The sequence below is a fragment of the Manacus candei genome, unplaced genomic scaffold (genome assembly GCF_025592945.1).
Source record: "Manacus candei isolate 608988 ecotype Guabito, Panama unplaced genomic scaffold, ASM2559294v1 h1tg000083l, whole genome shotgun sequence".
Taxonomy (NCBI): domain Eukaryota; kingdom Metazoa; phylum Chordata; class Aves; order Passeriformes; family Pipridae; genus Manacus; species Manacus candei.
Genome location: NW_026138131.1, coordinates 1,305,994 through 1,327,977, shown reverse-complemented (window position 1 = coordinate 1,327,977; position 21,984 = coordinate 1,305,994). Strand labels below are relative to the sequence as shown.

At 33.5% G+C, this 21,984-nt stretch overlaps 1 protein-coding gene across 4 annotated transcripts in view; it reads left to right on the top strand.

The window, feature by feature from the left end:
• CFAP47 (cilia and flagella associated protein 47) overlaps positions 1 to 21,984 on the top strand; it is a 287,854-nt gene that overhangs the window by 113,213 nt on the left and 152,657 nt on the right. For all 4 annotated transcript variants that reach the window (XR_007908382.1, XM_051811713.1, XM_051811714.1 and 1 more), the window contains exons 43-48: positions 138 to 246; positions 1,168 to 1,394; positions 7,100 to 7,265; positions 15,529 to 15,725; positions 19,607 to 19,750; positions 21,338 to 21,511. Coding sequence is in view for 3 of the 4 variants with exons in the window: in XM_051811713.1 (XP_051667673.1) it covers positions 138 to 246; positions 1,168 to 1,394; positions 7,100 to 7,265; positions 15,529 to 15,725; positions 19,607 to 19,750; positions 21,338 to 21,511 (1,017 nt within the window). In the remaining variant the exon portion in view is untranslated. The remainder of the gene's footprint in view (positions 1 to 137; positions 247 to 1,167; positions 1,395 to 7,099; positions 7,266 to 15,528; positions 15,726 to 19,606; positions 19,751 to 21,337; positions 21,512 to 21,984) is intronic.

Here is a 21,984-nt window from a genome sequence, read left to right as displayed (position 1 = left end):
CTGAATATGTAAATTATTTCACAAGTCAGATTTTAGGTGTTACTAGGATATCTTTGCTTTTACTTTTAATATTTTACCTTCTGTTGTGCATGAGTTGCTTTCTGAATTGTGTGTATGTGTATGTTTTTGTGTTTCAGATTGGAGAATTTGTATATCTGATAGAGGGAACAGGTGATATACCTTTGCCTTCAGAATTGCCTGCAATGGATAGTCCAAATGTTTTGCATGCTACCAGTAAATCAGAAGGTACAGTGAATAGAAGGGAGAAGAGTACCATAGAGCAAATAATTCTTTTTTTATAAATATTCTTTTGTTTCCCTGGATTTTTGTTAAAATAAATTAAATGCATGTGGTAAAAGCAGTTTTTTATAGTGAAGTGTAAAAAATATATTATAATGTAACTATGGGATATTTCCTTTAATGTTTTCCACTCCGTTCTCTTCAGAGCATCAACTGGTTGTTGGTGATTTTTAACTTTCTTGAATTGTTTTCAGCATAGTCTACATAATCATTTTTTCATAATTTGTCTGCTTTCTTCTTCAGAATATAGGTTGTTAGACAGATGAATCAGGACAAGTCATCTTTACCTAGAATTTTTGTAGTTTTAAAACACATGAGTTTTGTATGCAGTGATGTGATTTGACAGAAAATCCAAGACTTTTGTCTTCAAACAGCCAGTGGTAAACTCCTGTCAGTCCTATTTCAGAAACAGTGTAGATGTTATTTGAAATAATTTCTGGTGGTTTCTTTGAGAGAGGTTGTAACATCACCTAGAGGGGTAGAAGTGTGGCTGTGTTGTGTAGGTAGCAGAAAGACTTTCGTAAACTTTTATTAGTCATAATAGTATCACTAAAATCTGGGATTTTTTTATTACCTATCAAAAGCAACTTTTGGGTTGGATTTCAGTCTGTATTAATTATTATGTCCCCATTATGTTGATAAAGAAAGAAGTGTTGTAATATTATAAGCAGTAAATGGCATATGCTAGATTAATAGCATGGAAATAAACTTTGAAGGAATTTTGTATTCTGACTTTTCTCTAGGGATTAGAAATTTTAAATGCTCTAATCAATTCCACTAGCACTGACAAATGTGGTGTGGGGGGGTTTTTGTCTTTTTTTTTGTTTGTTATTATTTTGTTTGTTTGTGTTTTGTTTTTTTTAACAGATCCAAGTGCATCACAGCCAGTTTTATATTTGAAATGTAATCTTGGTCAGATTCTTGAAGAAAATCTGAGGATTCCATTGATCAATGAGTCAAGAGAGAGGGCTCTGGCTGTGGCTGCACAACAGCAGATGTCAGCTGTTGAACATGAGAGAAGACTGATGACTGGGACTCTGCAGAGCAGCAGTGTTCGAGTTGCAACTGCTCTGTTAGGGCTGTCCAGAGTAGAGGTGAGAAATACTTGTTACTGCAATTATTTAGTTGTTCCTGATTTGTAGGACTGATTTGGTTTTTTTATGTTTCAGGAAATAGTGTGAAGTTGTGGGTTTTTCACACATCTGTAATCTGACAGTTACTAATCCCAATTTCCCTCAGGCACTGCAATATTTTACACGTTCATTTTGAAGATGCTTTGTCACTCCAAGCTATTAAGAAGTGCCTCCTTTAAGAAAACTTGACTGCAGTTAAGAAGAGCACTAACATTTTACTTCAGTTAGCTTCTGAAAAATACCTAACCATTAAAAAAGCTTTCATATTCTATCAAATAGGTATTTGTATTAGTATCCTTACTTATGCATATTTTCTGAGAAATGAAAATTCTCAAAGGGCTTTTCTTTTTTTTTTTTTTTTTTTTTCACAATAGATTTTGAGAATAAATAAAGGGGTAGGACAGACTTTCCTTGTATTGTAATCAAGGTTTTAATTTGCCTTATGAACCTGATGTTACCTGGCCTCAGACAGATTGCTGAGTGGCAGTGTTATTCCAGTTTTCCAGTTAGACAGTTCCCCAAATGTGGTTCCCAGCACTAAGAGGAAAAAAATTTTCCCTGGTGATTTGATGTTAATAAATTTATTCCTTTTGTTTAGAGATAAGTTTAAAAAGTAATCTAAAACAAATTAAATGAAGAAAAATTACACAGTAACTTTAATCTTTGGTGTGTTTGTAGTGGGACAAGAATTGTAATCATGTAACCTAGACTCAAATAGTTTCCTTTGGGATTATAGCTAATCCACTGCTCTGGTAACATTTTATCGACTTTTCATAATTGAAGTCACTTAATATCACAGTCACCTAGAAAATACTTGATGAAAGGTTTAACTGCTCTGAGGCTGTGGATGAAATCATGACAGAACATAATAGGAACACTCTTTGTACCACTAGGTATGCTAAGATGTAATATGAGTTCTAAAATCACATGTATCAAAGAAGACTGGAAGATGATTAGATTAATTATAGTATAAAATACATAATGGTGGATACTAACACTGAATTAATTATCATGTGAAAAGTGAAACTAATATGTAGAAATAAGTATTTTCCTCCATGTACAGAAAGTCTTATACTTCCTTATGAGAGATAAAATGGAGAAGTATTGCTATATACTGACATAAAAAAGAGTTTACACATTAAAAATATCTCAATATTGTAAACCACTGTGCAGACTAAATTATGAAACTTTTTCCTAATAACTTTTTGTCATAAATTTTTACTTACTGTCACTTTAAAAGTGACAACATAGAAATTCTGGTGGCATTAACTGAGGAAACCTTTTGGGGGGGGGGCAGTGTTCTACAATCGAACTTGGAGCTGAAAGATGGTTTTAAGTTGTCTAAATTCTCCCCTCACACCCCCCCTGTTAAAAAAAAAAAATAAATCCACAGCTTCTGTGTTTCAATGAATTGTTTAGGCTAGTAAGGTCCTTTGGGGCATATATTGTAGGTTAGAGATAAATCTAGACTAACTAGAAATCTGTTACTCTCTTTTTGATTCACATTCCCTCTTTCTACTCTCTTCCTGCGGGTATAATTCTGTTAGACAATAGGTGGACAGAAGGGAAAATACCCTTACATTGGTACTACTTGGTCATTTTTTTACCCGTCAAATTGAGAAGAAATAACTAAATAATTGTGTGCTTTTCATTCTTTTTAAACTGCACATTTTAGTCATGCTTACTTAAATCACATAGAAAATAGTAATAAAGGTAGGTTATGTTTTTGGAGTCAAACTGGATGTGCGTAATCAGTAACAACTGCTGTAATTTTTTACTTGACACATCCATACATCCAGGTGAAAGTTGTACCTGGTTTTGTACTATATTTTTACTATTTCTTTTCCTTGCTGTAAGAAACAAAGATCTATTTTGCTTGTTTTAATGAATAGAATTTATTAAAACTTATAATGATTTTTTATATTTTTCCCATACAGCTTTGTAACTGTCTTGCTTCCCGACTATTTTGTTAATTAATTTCTACTAAAACATTTTTAGGTAGTAGTAAAGGTAATGTAGGATGGAACTCAGCCATTGTTAAGGTTGGGTCTGACACTGTTGTGAATAATTACAAATTATTCACAGAACAGCCTTTGTGTTAATAATTAATAAGAGAAAGATGTAGGTAGGAAGTTTCAGTGAACATAGATAACTAGAGAAGGAAAAGAGTATCTGAAAAGAAAGGTAAGAGAATGTGGAAGAAGAACGTAACTTGTTTAGACTGAAGTTACTAATTGCGGTAAATAGAGGGAAGTGAATAAAAGAAAGAAGGAAATAACATTAGAATTCTTTCACTTGGGATTGTGAGGAGAAGGATGCTGCAGTCAGTGAAGTTCAAAATAACATGCCTTGGTTTTCCTTTTTTTTCTTGAATCTACATAAAGAAGCACAAACTAGATGCAGTTGCTAGCAGAGACACCACTAAGCTCCTTGTATAATTAGACATTATGATAGGAAAGGAAAAAAAGTCCTGTTCTACAGGAATGCCAGAAGTAAAACTTACCCTTCCCACTGTGTCCAGTTGTGCCCTCATTGTTAAGCTGTAAAAAGTATTTCCTTAGGATCCATTTTGTTTCCATTGGAATGCCTGGCTCATCTGAGTGTGGACACCAGATTTACCATATTCCAGCTGTTAGGACATTGTGCATTTTGTTTCTATCCTGCTGTCCATGTGACTAAGCAACGTGGAGTGTTTTTATCTGAGTACACCACAGTGATGTTGATGAGTTTTGATTTTGATCAATGAAAAATGAGCACAGACCTTATAGACTTGTGGCTTCTACTGTTTGACTGATGTGGCAAAGTCTCATCCTGCTCCTATCTGGGTGTGATCTTCAAAGTTTTTGCTCTTCATAGTCCCCCAGGAATCAAGGAGGATTTTTTGTGTTTTTCAGTATGATTATGGAAAAGTTGCATGCTCAGTTTAAACAATTTTTATGGGTTTTTTTTGAGAAAGAATCGTGGTGTCCTTCAGCAGAGAAGATACTTTAATTAAAAAGTTACATTAGATACACTTGAGTGGGAATGAACTTTTCATGAAGGGATCTGTGGTCAGATTTCCATTTGTTGAATTTAAATTGGGACCAATGTCTTTTATATTACATCACTTATCTCTTGATATGGGATTAAGGGATATGGCAAACACGATTAATCACAGGGATTCTGAGAGTTAGATAATAAAATTCTTCATTCATGAGGAACAGTTTTAGAAGTTAATTCCTGTAAGGAAGAAATGGGGCTAAATTAGGATTTGGAAAACAGTAATATGCAAGGAAAGAGAAAGGTGCCTCAGCACTCTGTAACAGTATCTACCATCCTTTGCATTAGAAAGTGCAAAGAAAATACCTTGGAAAATCAATAGGTCTTTGAAAAATACCAGGTTTAATTCTGATGGTTTATATACCCTCCCTTCACTTTTAGAAAAATTATTCTTAAAAAGTAATTAATCCTGGGAACTGAATGCAAATTCTGTTCTCAAATGGTAATAACACTTCCGCATTTGGAATATCACAAACCATCACATTGATGAAGTAGAAGTACCTGAAACCTGTCTTGTAACACAGCAGCCTTAGATCTGAATTTAACTCTCACTGCCCTGAAAAATATTAAAAATTAGAGACATTTTCTCTTGGAAATATTATCCTATGAGACAACAGAGTTTAGTCTTCTGTGTGCTTGCAGGATTTTCTTTTTCCCCTAGGTCTCATTAAAAATATTTACATCCTCTACTTTTGCCAGGAAATATTTGAAATGTTCATAGCTAGGAAATATTTGAAATGTTCATAGACTATAATACTAACCAACTGGCTTTTTTCCTAACTCATCTTTAAAAATGAAGTAGCATGAACAAGGAACTTAAAGTATTTCAGGGATTTTTTAAAATAATATCTCTTCGAGATAATTATAATTTCAATGTGTTCAGTGTTCCACCAAAGGTCATCTTAAAATTATTTTTGTCAATTAAAATTTACCAAAACTATGTGAGCATTTTGGATTTTTATTTCAGTGTTGGAAAGTAATCTAGTTACCAAAATCATGTGTAGGTATGAATTTATATTTGATTATGGAGAAGATCAAGTCAAATTTAAACCGGTAAATATGTGTCGTTCTTTTGATTGGGAACTTCCCATTACAAGTGATAATGAAATCTCTTTTTCCCACTGGCATTTCAGTCCTATCAGAGAGAAGTGGAACTTGCTATTAATATACCAACTGAATTATTTGCACTTATTGATTTTTTTATTAATTTTGTATGTGAGAGAGAGTGCAATTTCTGTCAACTCTCAGTCTTGTATGATAAAAATTAGTAAACAATGAGTTCAGATTTTGAACTCACATGACAATTTTTGTTCTTCATCAAACAAGAATCTTGAATAATTATCTATTTCCATATTTATTTGTGCCAAAAAAAGTGTATTTGCAACTAAAGCTTAGCAGGTTCCCAAAGTCCGCATGTACTTTAACACCTTATTGACACTTTGAAGGAATAGAGTAATGATCAAAACAAAGCAATGGCAGATTGTAAGTCTGCTTTCTAAAACCAGCAAGGGAATGAGAGTTTTGAATTAAAACAGAAAATAAAAACAAAGAAACCCACCACGAACCAAAAGCAGAACACCAGGCTTGTTGATTTGAACAGTAGTTTGACCATATTACCCTTAGTAGTAATCTTGAAGAATAATCACCTTACCTTTTAAATTGTACTTTTATGTTCCCACAGTGGATTTTCATTCCTTAACCACTGAAATATATACTATGATGCCTGCTGTCTTGGCATTGTTTTAAAACAATAGATTTTGATAATAAACCAGTTTTCTTACCAAACCCTTAATATTTCTGTATTTATCTCTTCCCTACACTTGCTTCAAGATAGTTCACAACAGTCATGAATTCAGACTTGTATGTAAAAAATACATGACTAGTTTCAGGTTTGAAATTTGTTCAACTTACAATTACTCTTGAGCATTGCAATTATACTGTGTTATTGGATTGAAAATAGCAATTTTGAGCAAGTAGTGTATTAAATCATTACATTATTTTTGTCATGGTATCCTACAGAAGTCAAATTTAGTTCATTACGAGGTTCATATGCTTATATTGACCTTGCCTTAATATACTGTGCTAATCCTTTACTAATATGTTTCATGCTGTTGATTAGCAATGCTTTTTACCAAGAGGAGGAGTTTAGGTGTCCCTAAAATTAATTCTAAATGCCCTAATTTCTAAAATATATTGTCAACATTAAAATGTCAAAGTTAATTCAGCTAATAGTTATCCCTTGCCAAATATCAAAATTATTTTTCTTTTTCGTTCTTTTTATTACTCAGAAACTTTATTAAGTAAGAGAAGAATCATCTTTCTACAACTGATACAAAATATGTTTCTCCCCTTTGCTCCCCTGAATACCTATAAAGGCTAGCAGATTGGTTTCTGAGGAGGATGTGGGTTTACTGTAAATTTCTAAATGTATTTTTCTTAAACAAATGTTTCAGATGCATGATGTCATAAAAAATTTAAGACAGTTTTTATTTGGAAAGATCCCTCAAAAATTGCTATCTAACTTGCTTAATTACTAATTCAATTTTAGAATTATAATTTTGCATTTCTTAACCTGAAAATATTATGAGATGATTGTCCAAATGGATACATTATTCCTTCACTTGCAGAGATGCGCCCTTCTGAAACCTCGTAAATACCCCACAAAGTACGTGGATTACAGTGTAGAAGTGAGCATGAAAGAATTTTTTGAAGTTCCTCATAAGTTCTCTATTCCAGTATTGCCATCAACCAGAGTTAATTTGGAAGCAAAAGACTCTTCATCTCAGAAAACAGGTAAGAATTGTCTCAAAGATGAAGAATTTGTTTCAATTCTTTTGCCACGATAATTTTATTTTTAAGTTTTTTCTAAATAGATACAGAAAATGATCTTTCTCTCCTTTTTCTTTGATCAAATCCTCAACTTTGTCTTTATTGTCATTACCCAAGATCTATATATGAGCTCAAACCAGTGCTTTCTGCTTGCTCTTGGTTTTCTCAAAGGCACAGAAGTACAGGAGACTTGCTTGAAAAAAGAATTAATGTTGTCTGTTCATGTGGCAGATCCTGAATTTGAGCTCATTTCTCCCTGACCCTCATCAGTGAGGAGCTGTGCCTTAGACTTCAAGAGTGGTCTTGTCAGCTTTGGTGACTCTCTGTCATCTCTAATTTTTCTAGTATCTTAAATTTCTTAAATCTTAATTGTTTTCTTTTTTTTTTGATTTTTTTTTTTTGCTTGGCTTTCATTTTGTTCCCTGCTTTGCTAGTGGATTTTTTTTTAATGCTTTATTTAAAACTATAAAGCACTTTAGGTTGCATTTTGTAAAAAAAAAAAACGAACCAAAACAAAACCCAAACAACAACTTGAGTGCCTGAGGGAGCTGGGATTGTCTCCTGGAGAAAAGGAGTCTCAAGGTGGAGCTTATCACTCCCTACAACTACCTAAAATGAGGTTGTAGCCAAGTGGGAGTCAATCTCTTCTCCCAGGTAACAAGTGACAGGAAAAGAGGAAATGGCCTCAAGTTGCACCAGTGGAAGTTTAGGTCAGATATTAGAAAAAATTTCTTCACCAAAAGCAGCATTGGAACAGATTGTCCAGGGAAGTGGTGGGTACTCTGGTGGTATTTAAAAGATGTGGAGATGTGGCACTTAAGGACCTGGTTTAGTGGTGGGTTAACAATTGGACTCAGTGATCTTAGAAGTCTTTTTTAACTAAATGGTCCCATATAAAATTTCTGTTTATATTATGGCTAATGTAATGTCCCACAGGTAATGGATAACAACACAAATAATCTTTGGTTTTGCTACTTAAAATAGTAGTTTTCTTAGTGGATTTAATAGACTTGAATTATAGACAGTCCACCCATAGTTTTGTTTCATCTGTTCTTTTCTTGATCAGTAGGGTCCTTCTGCAGGTTTCTGCAGTTCACTTCTCCAAGTGTCACTGGAATCAGTCGTGCTTTCATGGTGTACATTTGTTTTCATGCTTCATGTATACCTTGTGGGTTTTGTTTCTTTCTGGAATAATAATAATGAAGAATCTCTTTGGTTTTTTGTTCAGACAAGTCTATTTGTTACAGGTACATTCTAATTCAATTACAGTATCTGTGCTATAATACATTTAGGGTGTGTTTTTTGGAAGATGGCAGCAATAGTTATTGCAGTACTAGAAGCAAGACTGATGAGTGACTACAGGACAAGCAGTCAGTAGAAATTGCAGAATAGAAGTAACACTGGTTGAAGGTTGAAACATTTAATGTGTGACAGAATATTTAAATCCCAGTTGAAATTCTTTTGCTACCAAGTTAAAAAATAAATGTGTGTGTTTGTAGCAATTAAAGAAGAGGTGAACTAAATAAAAGTCATAATGACTTTGAGTGTAGGAGATTCTTTGAATTGCACTGACAAAGAGGGGAGTACCAGCTGGAGGGGAGAGAGGAAAATCTACACACACAGATCTGATGACATAACAAGATCTCCACCATGATCTCAGAGCAAAGGTGATCAGCTGGTAGATCACTGTTGCTTAGCAATTTCTCAAATTATTTCAGAAGTTGAAGTGTGAATGAATATATCTGAAAAAAATTAGAATATTAATTACAAAAATGTCGTAAATAAACTACATTACAGTAAGGAATTAGTTATTTTGCTCTTAGTTTATGCTGCTTCTTTATCCATCAAAGGATATTATACAAATATCTGAAAGAGTGCTTAGATTTATGAAGAAAAAAAATTGAAAGCAAACTAACTAAAATCAATCTTTGTATCAGAATTTCTTAGACTGCAGTAGCAGGAAGTGTGTAACCAATATTTTAAGAACTCTGCCAAAAGGGAATTAGAAGGTAAAAATCAATGCCACTTTAAACATTTTCTTGTAGAATAGATCTTGTTAAAAAACCTTATTACATTTTTGGCAGCATTGCAGGTCAAATAGATAAAAGGAGTACAATATGTTTACCTTACTTCCAATGTGATATCTCGATCAAAACCCAAATCATACAGGATATTTGTATGGATCTAAAATAATACATTGACCTAATTTAAAGGATTTGGCAAGTGCTGTTAGTTCATTACTGGAGAGTCATTGGAAAGGGAGTCCTAAGGAACAATAAATAAATATAAACTACATTATAATAATTTGAAAGATTATGTAAAGACTTTGTTGAGTTAGCAATGACACAGATTTGATGAAAGAAGTTAGTTGGAACTGTTACATAGTTATAAACTATGAATTTTAGTTTATAACCAAACATGTAGTATATGTGGAAGAGTCTGCATGCTAAACCAGGGGAGAGGATGGTTTTGGAAAGCAATTGTTAGTGAAAAGGACTGACAGTCATGCAAAATTTTTATCTCAGTGAGAACTCTTAATGTTCAAATGGCCAATGAGATCTACAGATAAATTAGAGGCATAAGGACTGGGTAGGTGATCTTATCTTAGTACACAGTATTGGCAGAAGAGCTAGTACAGAAGTGAAGGGTCTCGTGCCTGTGAGTTTATGGAAATTCTGAAAGAATTTGAAAAAGGCAAACCACAAAAATGTTCCAGTGCTCGAAAAGAAAGCTTAGAGAAAGGGCAACCTCATGATCACTTTGAATTCTATGTGTCTGCTGAGCAATTCAAGCACAGCCCCTGTAGTGTGTCAGTGTTATGTGACCCAAGGAGTCAGAGTCATTAAGGTTGGAAAAAACCTCTGAGATCATCGAGTCCGACTGTTAACCCAGCACCACTGTGTTCACCACTAAACCTTGTCCCTAAGCAACACATCTACATATTTCTTGAACTCTTCCAGGTATGGTGATTCCACCACTTCCCTGGGAAGCCTATGCCCAGGTATGGTGATTCCACCACTTCCCTGGGAAGCCTATTCCAATGCCTTTCAGCGAAGAATTTTTTTGTAATATCTAATCTAAACCTCCCCTGGCACAACCTGAGACCATTTTCCTTGGTCCTGTTGCTTGTCACCTGGGAGAGACGTGTTGATCTGGTCTCAGTATTTTTCTTTTGTAGACTAAATTGTAGGCTATAGTAAGATATATATGATGTTACGATTTCATTGTCCTACTTTTCAATAAATAAAGTGCAGAACAACTAAAAATCAAGAATTAAATTTTAAATTATTATTTGGTATGTGTCATTCTTACTGTCAGAATGATACTTTTCAGTGTTTTCAGATAGCTAAATAAAAACATTTGCCCATGGTGTATTGTTGTGAACTTTTTGTGTTAGTAACAATTTCTAATATTTTTTTTATAATTACATGCAGCATTTTAAAATTTGGATTCATATTTTTTCATGACCTGTGGACAACCTTATCTCCTTCTTTCTATGATTTCTAAACATTATCTCATATACTTGCTCAGCAGTGGGATTAATCAACTCAATGTTTTTTGAATTTTATTTATTTATTTATTTGTGTTTCTAAAGCAATTTCCTGTGGGCTTAAGTCTGTTCTTCAAAAAAGCATTATCAGTAATTCTGTTGTTTCTTCCTAGTATTCCATGGTCTATGGGCTGTAAAAATTTTCCTGTATCTTAGAGTTACTTTATTTTTATGAATGAAGTCTTAATCTTTTAAAGAAAAATTGCAGTCTCTGCCCAATAACAGCAACATCAAAAAAAGTTATCCTTTCATTTTACTGTTTACATTTTCAGGTTTTATTCTAGCTCCTTATGTTGACTTTCAGAGTTCAGTTCTATGATTTAACTGGCTGTATAGTAATAAAAATTGAATTAAATTTGGTTGTCTTAATCATTCAGGTAGTGAGGCACAAGTGGGATTAAAAAGTATTAAGTGGTAGCATTCCTTTTTACTCTTCCTACATACAAAGGATTTATTTAGAGTATGACTCTATTTCAAAATGTGGTTCTGAAAAATGATAATGTATGTCTTTATCTTAATAGTTTTCATTCCAGCGGTATCTATTGAATAACTGTTTCTACTATATATATGTATTAGCAGAAAGTTGTTTTGGTCTTGCAAAAAGTGAGAGGGATTTAAATATTACACTGCATGCATTTCTTTTGTGCTGTAGTAATGAATTCAGTGGAGAATAGTTATATTTACTGCAGGGTTTTTTTGTACTGTGAAATAAAACTGGGAAGACCTCTTTTATATTGTTGCAAATAGATTTATTGCTGTGGTGAAGAAGGATGGTAATCCTCAGAAAACATATCCAAGTATCCTTTGCCTCATTCTCTGGTCAGAATTGAGATTCAGAAGATTTAGTGAAATCTGGAGTCTACCTAGAAGAAGAAGATGTGAATAGACAGGAAAGGCTTCAAACTTACTTGAAAAATGAAGCCTTTTGGAGTCAGGATGTTCATATATGATTTAGATTTTGATCAGTGGACTCTGACATCTGCTTGTATGAGTGTCAGTGTCAAGATTTCCTGCCATACAGTCTTATTTTACAAAACCGTGTCTGTATAAGTGAGTATGCTCTTCCTGCAAGTAAGGAGAATGTTTGGTAAGTCAGAGCTATTATATTATCTTTATTGAATAGATTTTATAAACAGTTTATCTGCTGTATATTTGCTGATCCTGTCCAACAGCACAACACCTGCTATGGTTGGGAAAGAAAGAAATTGCTATGCAATTTGGGGTAGAACTGTGAAAACCAATACAAAAGTCAATGCTATATTTTTTTTTCAGCAGGTAATGAAAGACCAGCTTTAACTAAGTTTTAACTAAGATGAGCAATTTACTGGGCAGTGGAGTTTATTTGAAAAACATGGATTTTATGCTGAGTGCTGTTATGTGTCAAAGATGAAATAGCATAGGTTGGAAGGGGAGGGAGAGCTTTGTTTTGAAAAGTGGTGTCTCCCATAATATTCAAAAAGTCTGCAAAGCAGCAGAGCACCTCTCACACAGTGAGAACTAAAGCTGTCAACCTTACTTCCCCCTCCGTGTCTTTCTGGCTTCAGCTTCCTTGCTCTTTTATTAAGGGATTTTTCAAAAAAATAATTGAAAAACAAGGCTCCATGAATGCCTAACTGGAAAAATAAAGTGCAGGTATTGAAAAGTGTTATTACTATTTTATGAAAGGCAGCATATTATGGGAACATCACATCCAGAAGAAAAGGTTACAAATGAGGGAGAGTTCAGCCAAGTTCTATAGTAATTATTTCAAGGTCTTGAAAGATTGAATACCTTGATCTTGCAGTGATCTCTGAGGGAAAGAGGTCCTGCTCAGGTTACCTGTAAGTATTTTAAAAGGGAAAATATATCTGACTGTAAAGACTGTGAAATGCTCTTTGCAGAAAGCATAGCACTTTCTACATAAGACAGAGATTTGTAATGAAACAATTTGTGATACCTGTAAAATTATGTGAATTTGAGGTTTGTTAAATACTGACACAAACTCAATAGAAGCAACAATCTTTTTACCACTCAGTCTTTTAAAAAAGAAAGTGGAAACTTTCCTAAGATACACACTTCTGCTCCAACTGTCAGGTTAGGGCTTAATATAACAATTATTTGATGAAATTGTAGGGTTAAGATAAACATCCAGTAATATGTCATCTGGTGTTAAATAAGAATGTATCTTGGAGTTCGGAAATTAATGAATTTTCTGGAATAGTCTGTGCCTTAAAATATATAGTATGGTGACACTGGGGATGGCTCTCAGTAATGGAAAAAAGAACCTGTAGAAATTCCTGAGACAGAGTATTGCACATAATTGCACGTGACAGTTCATGGCTACCACAGCATCTGAGTACTTTATAAGAAGGGCTTCCTATTTATTTGGTTTTCTTTTTTTCAGATTTTTTTTTTTTGTTTGCAATCTTCTGTCTTCAAAGGACTTTAGATTACCACTTGAACTATCAGCAGAAACCTGATAGCAATACCCTTGGATAGAAGCATTTTAAAGGAAAGAAAATATATGGGAGTAAATGATTGATAACAATTACTGTTCAAAAGCATTTCAACAGCATGTTGGTACCAGCATATCAATACTTTATTTTATGCCTTGCAAAAATAAATAACAGTGGCTGTTGTCATGTAATGATAAATATAAAAATATATTCCATCAGTAATAAAAAAATTATGCAGTTCTATGAGATTTTTTATCCATTTTAATTTTCAAAGGGATATGCACCTAAGCAAGCATGTCCTGATATACACTTACTGCATTTTATTATCATGTATGTTGATGAACTTTTCTAAGGCAAGCATGCACTCAGAATGCTTTTTACCATGCCATATGGTTTATTTTCTTAGTTTATAAAAATAACATAAAAAACCTAGGCATGAAAATAGAATTAAAAACATTTTTTTTGATGGCTAGGTTGTACTATTTTGCATTAAACTTGTCCAGGAAGAAATAAAAGCTCACAATGCATTCTCAATGAAAAAACGTTGTTCCACCTTGCTATCTAATTTAGATTCCATATCAAAAGCTAATATTAGAGTTCTGTTGCCTCTTACTACAGTATTTAACAGTGTTGGCTCCCTGCTGTTATACTTGCAAAGAATGTCCAAAAAGAGCTCTCTATTTTAATTAATTTTATTTTTTTTTCCTTTCCTCCTTAGTGAATTATGAAAAAGCTTTCTCTATGGAACTATCAAGAATTGTTAAATGTTTTCTACTTTCTAGATAATTGCTCCTACAGTTAATAGATTCAGATATTTTTAACTTTTTTTGGTTGCTTCTGTTAAAACAACTACTGGTTTACTTTTTTTCTCTTTTTTTAAAAAAGAAAACTTATTTACTCAGAGAATTCTAGATTGCAAAAAGAAAGGAACCACACCACAGAAGTCTGTACTTAGCTCTTGTTATATCTTTTTGCTATAAAGCCTTCATTACTAATTTTACATTAACTTACTATTTTGCAGTGAGTGATATAAGAGACTTGGTCTTTGATTCTCTCTCCATGTAATACTTTCTTATGCATTTAGTGCAGTCTTTTAATAGTTTTGAGCTCTTCTCTCTGTAGGAAATTTTGTTTAGTCTTCTGTCTTCTCCTCTCTGTTGCTTATTTTTTAAAGATCTCTCAGCCACTTCTTTCAGGTCACAAAGAATCAGTTTTGAATTTTTTTGTAAATTTTGTGTGTAAATTCTAGAGACAACTTAGCTCTGACTTCATTGTGATTTTAGATCGAGAGTCTTTGAATTATTTCCTCAATGTAATTCTTTATAATTTGGCTAATCCTTTTTGGTAGAGGCTATTCATCAGATGACTTAAGAAAGCACCTAAGCATTACAATATTTCTGAAGTTGTATTAAGCAAACTTTTTACTTGGCAGCATTCCAGTTGCCCATCGGTGTAGTGACTGCTTGTTTCTAAAGTGCCTGTGAGTATTCTTCAGAAATATTAGGGGGCAATGATTACTAAACAACCAATCCCCAAGAATCTCTTTGTTTTGCTTTGTTGTAGTGACACACAGCTCCTCACTGGCTTCTGAATGTGACACACAAACATGACTACTGAGTGCACTGAAAAAACTGTCTCCCATTTGCAGTTTTAAATCAATTAAGGAAAACCTGTGTTCGTTCTTTTTTATTTCCCCAGTAGATCTTCCTTTTCTGGTTGATAAAATGTATTTAACTGTTTGTTTAGATGTGTAATGATATATTGTATTTAAGTGAAAAAAGAACTACTACATTTAACAGAATTCCTGTAATTGCTGGAGCTACTTTTACCCAAATATATTGTTTTATCACTGGTATCTCTGGTGGTAACTGTTGACAGAAGTGTAGTAACTAATACACTACTGTTTTATATTTACAGAAATTCATATATTTTAAACTTTTCTGCTAGATGTAAGAAATCTTTTAAAATACTTCTCTCTGTGCACTACTAAAATCAATAGAAAATATTGTTCACATGCTTCAATATATCACTTTTTAGGAAAACAAAAATGTGGATATGCTTATATGGTAGCACTCCTAAAATTCCATTGCCTGTTGGAAATTGCAGCATGTAGTGCTGAGGAGACTCTCCTAAAGTTTATTAGAAATCTCTTCAGATTCTGCGTGTGAATTCAATGTTTCTGAAAAGCTTTACAACATCTTTTCTTTTGTTTTGTTTTGTTTTCTGTTTGGTTTTTTTTTAGATGGAAGTGATACAGTTGGGCTGCCTATAAAGTTCACTCCTCCAGATGCTGGTTCCTACCACTGTCAGATTCTTCTGAAGTCCCCCTGTGATGTTCGTGTCTATGAGATTGAATGTGTAGTGAGTAAAGACAGAGTTGATGGAGAGCTTGAATTTCTAACTCCAGCTTACCAGTCAGTGATTCAGAATATTCCAATTGTAAGTTCACTTTACTATTACAAACTAAACTAAGATTTAGGATTAAAAAAAACTCTAGATTCCTGATTAATACTGTTAAAAGTCACAATTGTGAAATGCACAAGTGTGTGTAAATACTGACTTGAGTATTATTTCTTAAAGTCCATACTGTAGATCATATAAAGCTTGTTAGGAAAAATACTTCAATTAACAGTTGGCTGGGCTTAATTCTAATGTTTCAATTCTGGCAATTTTAGTCTGTTACTGAATAATGTTATCACAAGAAAAGTGAAAAAATGCGTTGTATAATCTAAGGAATAAATGCACTATTTCTGAAGAGAAAAAAAGAAGAGATGTTGAGGAATAAAATAGAAGAACTAGATTACATACAGTTAAAAAAATATGGTAAGCATAGACACTAGATTGTTTATACTTTTATCATATCTACTTTGTATATGAAACCCTTGACACGTGAGGAGTAAGAGCAGAGAGTGAAGATGGATGCAATATGATCTCAATGCGATCTCCCTCAGAAAATTATTCGTCAAATTTCAGATAACTTTTCCCATTTAAAATTAAAAAAAAAAAATAGGGAAGGAGCTTAATCTGTGAGAGAAGGGATAAAGTTTCTTTAAGAGATAAAACCAATTGAATGTTTCCTGAGATTTGAACTACAGTTTGGTTTATGTACTTGATAGAACTTTTTGATTGCAGAGCCACTGAAGAATACTAGTGAGTTAATTTATAGAGAAATTATTCTGAAATTTGGTAGTCAAAAGAGTGGGGGCAGATTCAAACAAGAAGACTTAATATCTGAGGAAAGACTATGCTGTGGATGTTCTGCCAAATAGTGAGAGTAGACAGGGAACTAGTTCATTAGAAAGAAAAGAAAGGGAAAAAAAAGTAAAGAAAATGAAAGGTAACTATATTACAGTGCTGTCTCTTCTTGTAAATGTATTTTAACATATTAATATTTTATTTATTAAGACTTGATTTTTTTGAATGTTACATTAGCTTAAAAACAACTGATGCATAACACAGAAGCGTAAGAGGGTTTTCCACCTTGTTTAAACAGACAGTTTCTAAATAGATTTGCTTTATTCTTTTGATGGTTTTATTTTTCACTTCAGAGTGTTCCTAAGTACATGCTTTTAAATGTCATGCAGGGGAGTTATGCTTTTATACTTTTAAGTCCTGCCCATTTTCTTAGGAAGGAAATAAGAAGTACCCTAATTAGAGAACGTACTCTGCCTGTGTGAGAGAGGGAATGTTAGTCTCTCTCTTTCTATAAAATGCATTAACATGATCACAAAGTCTGCTCAAAGTATTATATCCTAAATTTGCAAAATTAAACATTGATGGACAAACAAATAAGAAAATGTGAAGTTCTTCCTGTCCTTTTACATCCTAAGGTTAATTTTGTGACTGTACATTATTCTTTTCACAAGATTTCTTTCATGTTCAGTACAAGAAATGTGTTACTCTTGTAAGGAGTTAGATACTTTACATTTCTATATGCACTTATTTTAACTGGAGCTTCTCCATCAGAAACTTTTGCACATTTTTATGTTAACACTATTGTATATGTAATTTTAATTGTTCAACTTTGAAATATTCTATGGAGAAAGACAGATGCTCATAGTGAAAGTGAGGATGGGGTTGTTCAATCTGCTACACATATTTTCTTGAACCAAATATTTAGTATTCAAAGCACTTTTTGCAGACATGAGCAGACAAACGTGTGTGTTAGGTGGAACATTTTATAAAGGGAGCAAATAAAATTGTCAAGTGGTTTACTTAAAGCCACACAGTGAATTATGACAGAAGCAGAATAAGAACACAATTGGAATCTGAGATCTGTGATTGGGGTTGGTTTGTTGTTTTTTTTTTTAAATATGGGAGTTAAGGCTGAACTTTTGAAGTTTCTGTAATTCTCTCAAGTGTGAGCTGAGTGTAATCGTTCCATCTATCACTTTCAGCCTGTCTGGGTATAGGTCCAATACATGGAGCCTTTTTATGTACCTTGGATTGAACCACCTGCCATTCTGGGAGAAAATTCTAATTCCCTTAGCATTAGTTGTATTTCTTATTGTTTTAACAGGCTTTGGATAAGATTTTGCATTAAGCAGAGATCCTGTAAGAATTAGGTGATTAAGTGATTAAAAGTGAACAAGTACAAGGGAGTAGAACTTTCTTTAGAAGATACTTTTAGACAAATTCATGCTGTGTTAGAAAGATTTATTACAGAAAAATTTCAAAGTGGCCATGTTTGTCAACTGAATTTCTCTAAATGATAAGTTCTTGTGTTAGAGATTAAGAAGAATTACTTGCTCCACATATTGGTGTAATAATCACTAGTGTGGATAAAGGAAGCATCTGATACCAATGGCACTAGAAATCATTAAAAATAAAACAATTTAACCCCCCAAATTTTCACTGTCTTCCTCTTTTCCTTACCTAAGAACAATCATGATGATGCTTTTCCTCTATCCCACCTTTTAAAGTGCGAAACTAGCAGAGTGATGACCTGCCAGTTTTAAAACTGGTCAAGCTGGTTTTCAAAAGGATAAAGCTATTCCTGATATTGTGGAGAAAAAAACCATGAGAATAAAAATGCACTTTTGATGCCTGCTTTTCACTTTCATTTTATCCTTGGCATGAGGATATCAGCAAATTACTTTTTTTCTTTTGTGTTTTCTACAAGAGATATGTAATTGTGGTTATTACAGACTTGGAAACCACGGTGATAAAAGTATTTTGAAAGACTGAGGCACTACACAAACCTCAAAATTCCAAACAGACATACAAGCTAAACCACTGGGAAATTTACCTCTAAAGAACTAAAAATTAGGCATTCATCTTAGACATTAATCAAACCTTATATATAAGATACTGCAGGTCTTGTGTCATGCCATTGGTTGGTTCTGATGACCACAGGTTCTTAATTTCTGAAACTGAGTGTGCTGAGCTTGAAACACTTTCAAAGAAGGAAAAAAAGGACTGAAGTATCATCTCTAGTCCCTCAATCCACTGTTTATCTCTGATGCTTATATAAAATTTTCCACAGATGAAGACTGTTATGGGTGAAAAGAGTATCCTCTCTTTTAATAGATCATGTCAGATTAATCTTCTCTATTTGACAAGGCATGTATATTGGCTTATGAATGGCAGTTTATGTTCTCTTTCAGATTGATGTTAGCCTTTTTTTTTTCCAGTTGGATGTTTAGTTGTCTGGTTCTTTCAAATTATAGGAGTCTGAACAGCATTATTTTAGTTTGACTATTTTTATGCAACCTTCAAGCATGTATTACAAAATATCTCACTTTCTACCATAACCAAGCAGTCTTGTGACACATCTGGATGCAAGATAAACATGTTTCTTAAATAGGCTTTCATACTCCTCAGGACAGGCATTCTTTAAGGTAGTTTAGTCTCTTGAAAGACCAGATTCTGAGAACACAGGACTGTAAATAGACCAGCACACCACATCAGCACTTCAAAGAGGTACAGGAAGATTTTTTTACAGATGGAAAAGGAGGAGAATTTTGGCTAACATTAAACAGCACCATAAAGATACTTCTAAATGTTTATGATGATACTTATGAATTCCATCTTGACCATTAGCTAGATCATGCTCATATTTTTCTAATGAGTATTCCTGCTGACAGTATTGCTACTGATAGTATGGGTACTGTACTTCTGGCTGCCTGGAGTAAGAGATTTATTATTAGTTTAATTCATTTTTAAAATACACTGTTTTTATTCTCCCCAAAGGTGCTCTGAGCCAGTACTTTGAGCAAATGAATACTGTACTCTGATGTGGTGATAACTGCAAGTGAAAGCTGAAACGCACATAAAAAATTTAAATCCATAATCTAATTTACATTTTGCTTTTATTTCAGAGTAATACTTCCTGTGTGGACTGGAAATTTGAAGCAAAGTTGGAAGGAGAGGGGTTTTATGGCCCTCCTGTAATAAATGTTGGTGTAGGTGAAACAGCTCTGTATCCTCTCACGTTCAATCCTGCTGCTGAGTATACAACTACGGTAAGAGGGAAATTAGTTTCAACATTTGAAAAGGATGCTTCTATCAGTAAAGTTACCATCAGTATCCAAATTATGAAAGCGTTTAGACAGTTAGTAATATTAAAGCATTTGCTTGAGAGAAAGAAATGGAAAGATTTCCTACTAATTGAAGTAACACCCAAACGAACTAATTTTGCAAACCTTAAGATTAGGTGTGATAGATTTCTCCACCCCTCATTATCAGCTCTTCTTTATTTATTTTTCTGTTAAATCCTTCATTTCTATTCATTTCTATTAAGTCCTTAAATCCTACAGTTGTTCTGTAAAGATTCAGAACTTTTATCACAAAAATATACATTGTGTTAGTCTGAATTTAAATATATATATTAAATTGTATTTTGTTGCCTAAGCAATAAAGTGGTAAGATTGAGTATTTCTTGTTACGTGCATACATCACGAATTTATGTGATGAGTACTTTATATAGTAAAATAATTTCTTTTGCAAGTTAAGGCACCACTTCGCAGCTACTTTTGCCATCAGAGTAATCACTATTCTGATGCTAAAATGAAGAGCAGAGCAAAGGTAATGATGCATTTAGCAAGAAGCAGTATTTGTAGTTTTGCCTGTATAAGAGCTGAGAGATTTTAACTGCAGGTTGCTATTGAAATGTGTGAATTGCCAAAGACAAAAAAATCCCCAAAATATTCTGTAAAACATGAGTAACCATTTTGCTTTCATTACCAGCCAAATGTAATGTAGTTTAGGAATCCAGTATTATAAAATTATTAAAAGCCAAAAGCCTTGAATCCTTTGATGGCAAATGATTATGGAGAACATTTTAGTTGAATCACAAAATCACTAAGGTTGTAAGAGACCTCCAGTATTATCTAGTCCAGCCAACAACCCAGCACCACCACAGTCACCCTTAAACCAAAGCCCAAGTGCTGCATCCAGATGCTTCTTGAACGTTTCTACAGAAGGTGACTCCACCACCTCCCTGGGCAGCTAATTCTAGTTCCTAACCACTCTTTCAGTAAAACCTTTTTTTCTAATATCTAATCTGAACTTCCCATGGCACAATTTAAGACCATTTCCTTTCAACTTTTCACTTGAGACATAGAGGAGAGACCCACCTCCACCTCACTACAACCTTCTTTCAAGTAGATGTAGAGAGTAATGAGTTCCCCTTGAGTCTCCTTTTCTCTAAGCTCAACATTCCCAGTTCCCCCAGGTGAAGGACAGGTGAAAATGCTCAATGAGTGAACTTCAATATTATGTGAGAAATAAGGAGGCATGAGAACATATTTTTTTTGATATTTGTTTTTCAAGAAGAAGCCAAAAATTATAGAATCTAGAAATATGGAGGCTTTATGTTGTTAACTGTCATAATTTAGAAAAACTAAAAATAAAAACTTTTGGTTTTTTTGGTTTTGTTCTCTGTTTAGCAATGGAATTTACTTAAGAACTAGAAAAGTCAATAGGAGCACTTTCTTGTAAGCATGCTTTTCCACCTAGATATAAGATTAATAAGCTAAAAGAGTTGCTTTGGCAGCCAAAGGGGACTTGTACAGTGCTGAAACTTTTTTTTTCTGCTTTCTTTGTCATAGGGGAGGCTTATTCTACGAAATGTTACAGCTGGCACTGAAAATATCTTCAATCTTAAGGGAATAGGGAAGAAACCTCTGCCACAGGGTTGTATTGTGATAGATTGCCAAGCGGGAAAGGTCACTCATAAAATTTTATGGGTGCACAATTATACGAAGAACAAGCTAACATACAAGGTAATTTTTTTTTAATAATGTGATGAATATTTTTCTGTCCAAGGACCTGTACATTATGTATTACTGTTGTAAATATTACTGTAATTGCAGATATTCTAATAAACTTCACGTATACATGAGAAAATTTTCTGTTGTTTATAGTATATGGATATGTTTATAGTCAGAAAATGTGTGAGCTAGTGTATGATTTTACTGTATGTTTCATGGAAAAAAAGATTTATTTGTTTTAGTGTGGTTCCTGAGGGTTCAAGACTTCTGTAATTCTCTCTGTTCATTTACTCATCTTTCCTCCCTTCCTCCTCCAGTGGTTTGAAAACATTGGCCAACTCCATCAGTTTTAAAATCAGGGGCTTTAGAATTACTGGGTTCATAAAACTGTCATAAAACATTGAATATTACAGATGCAGGAAAAGGACAAAAATTACTAACCTACTAAGGGATGGATTGCAGCATGAGCTCTCCCTATATACTGC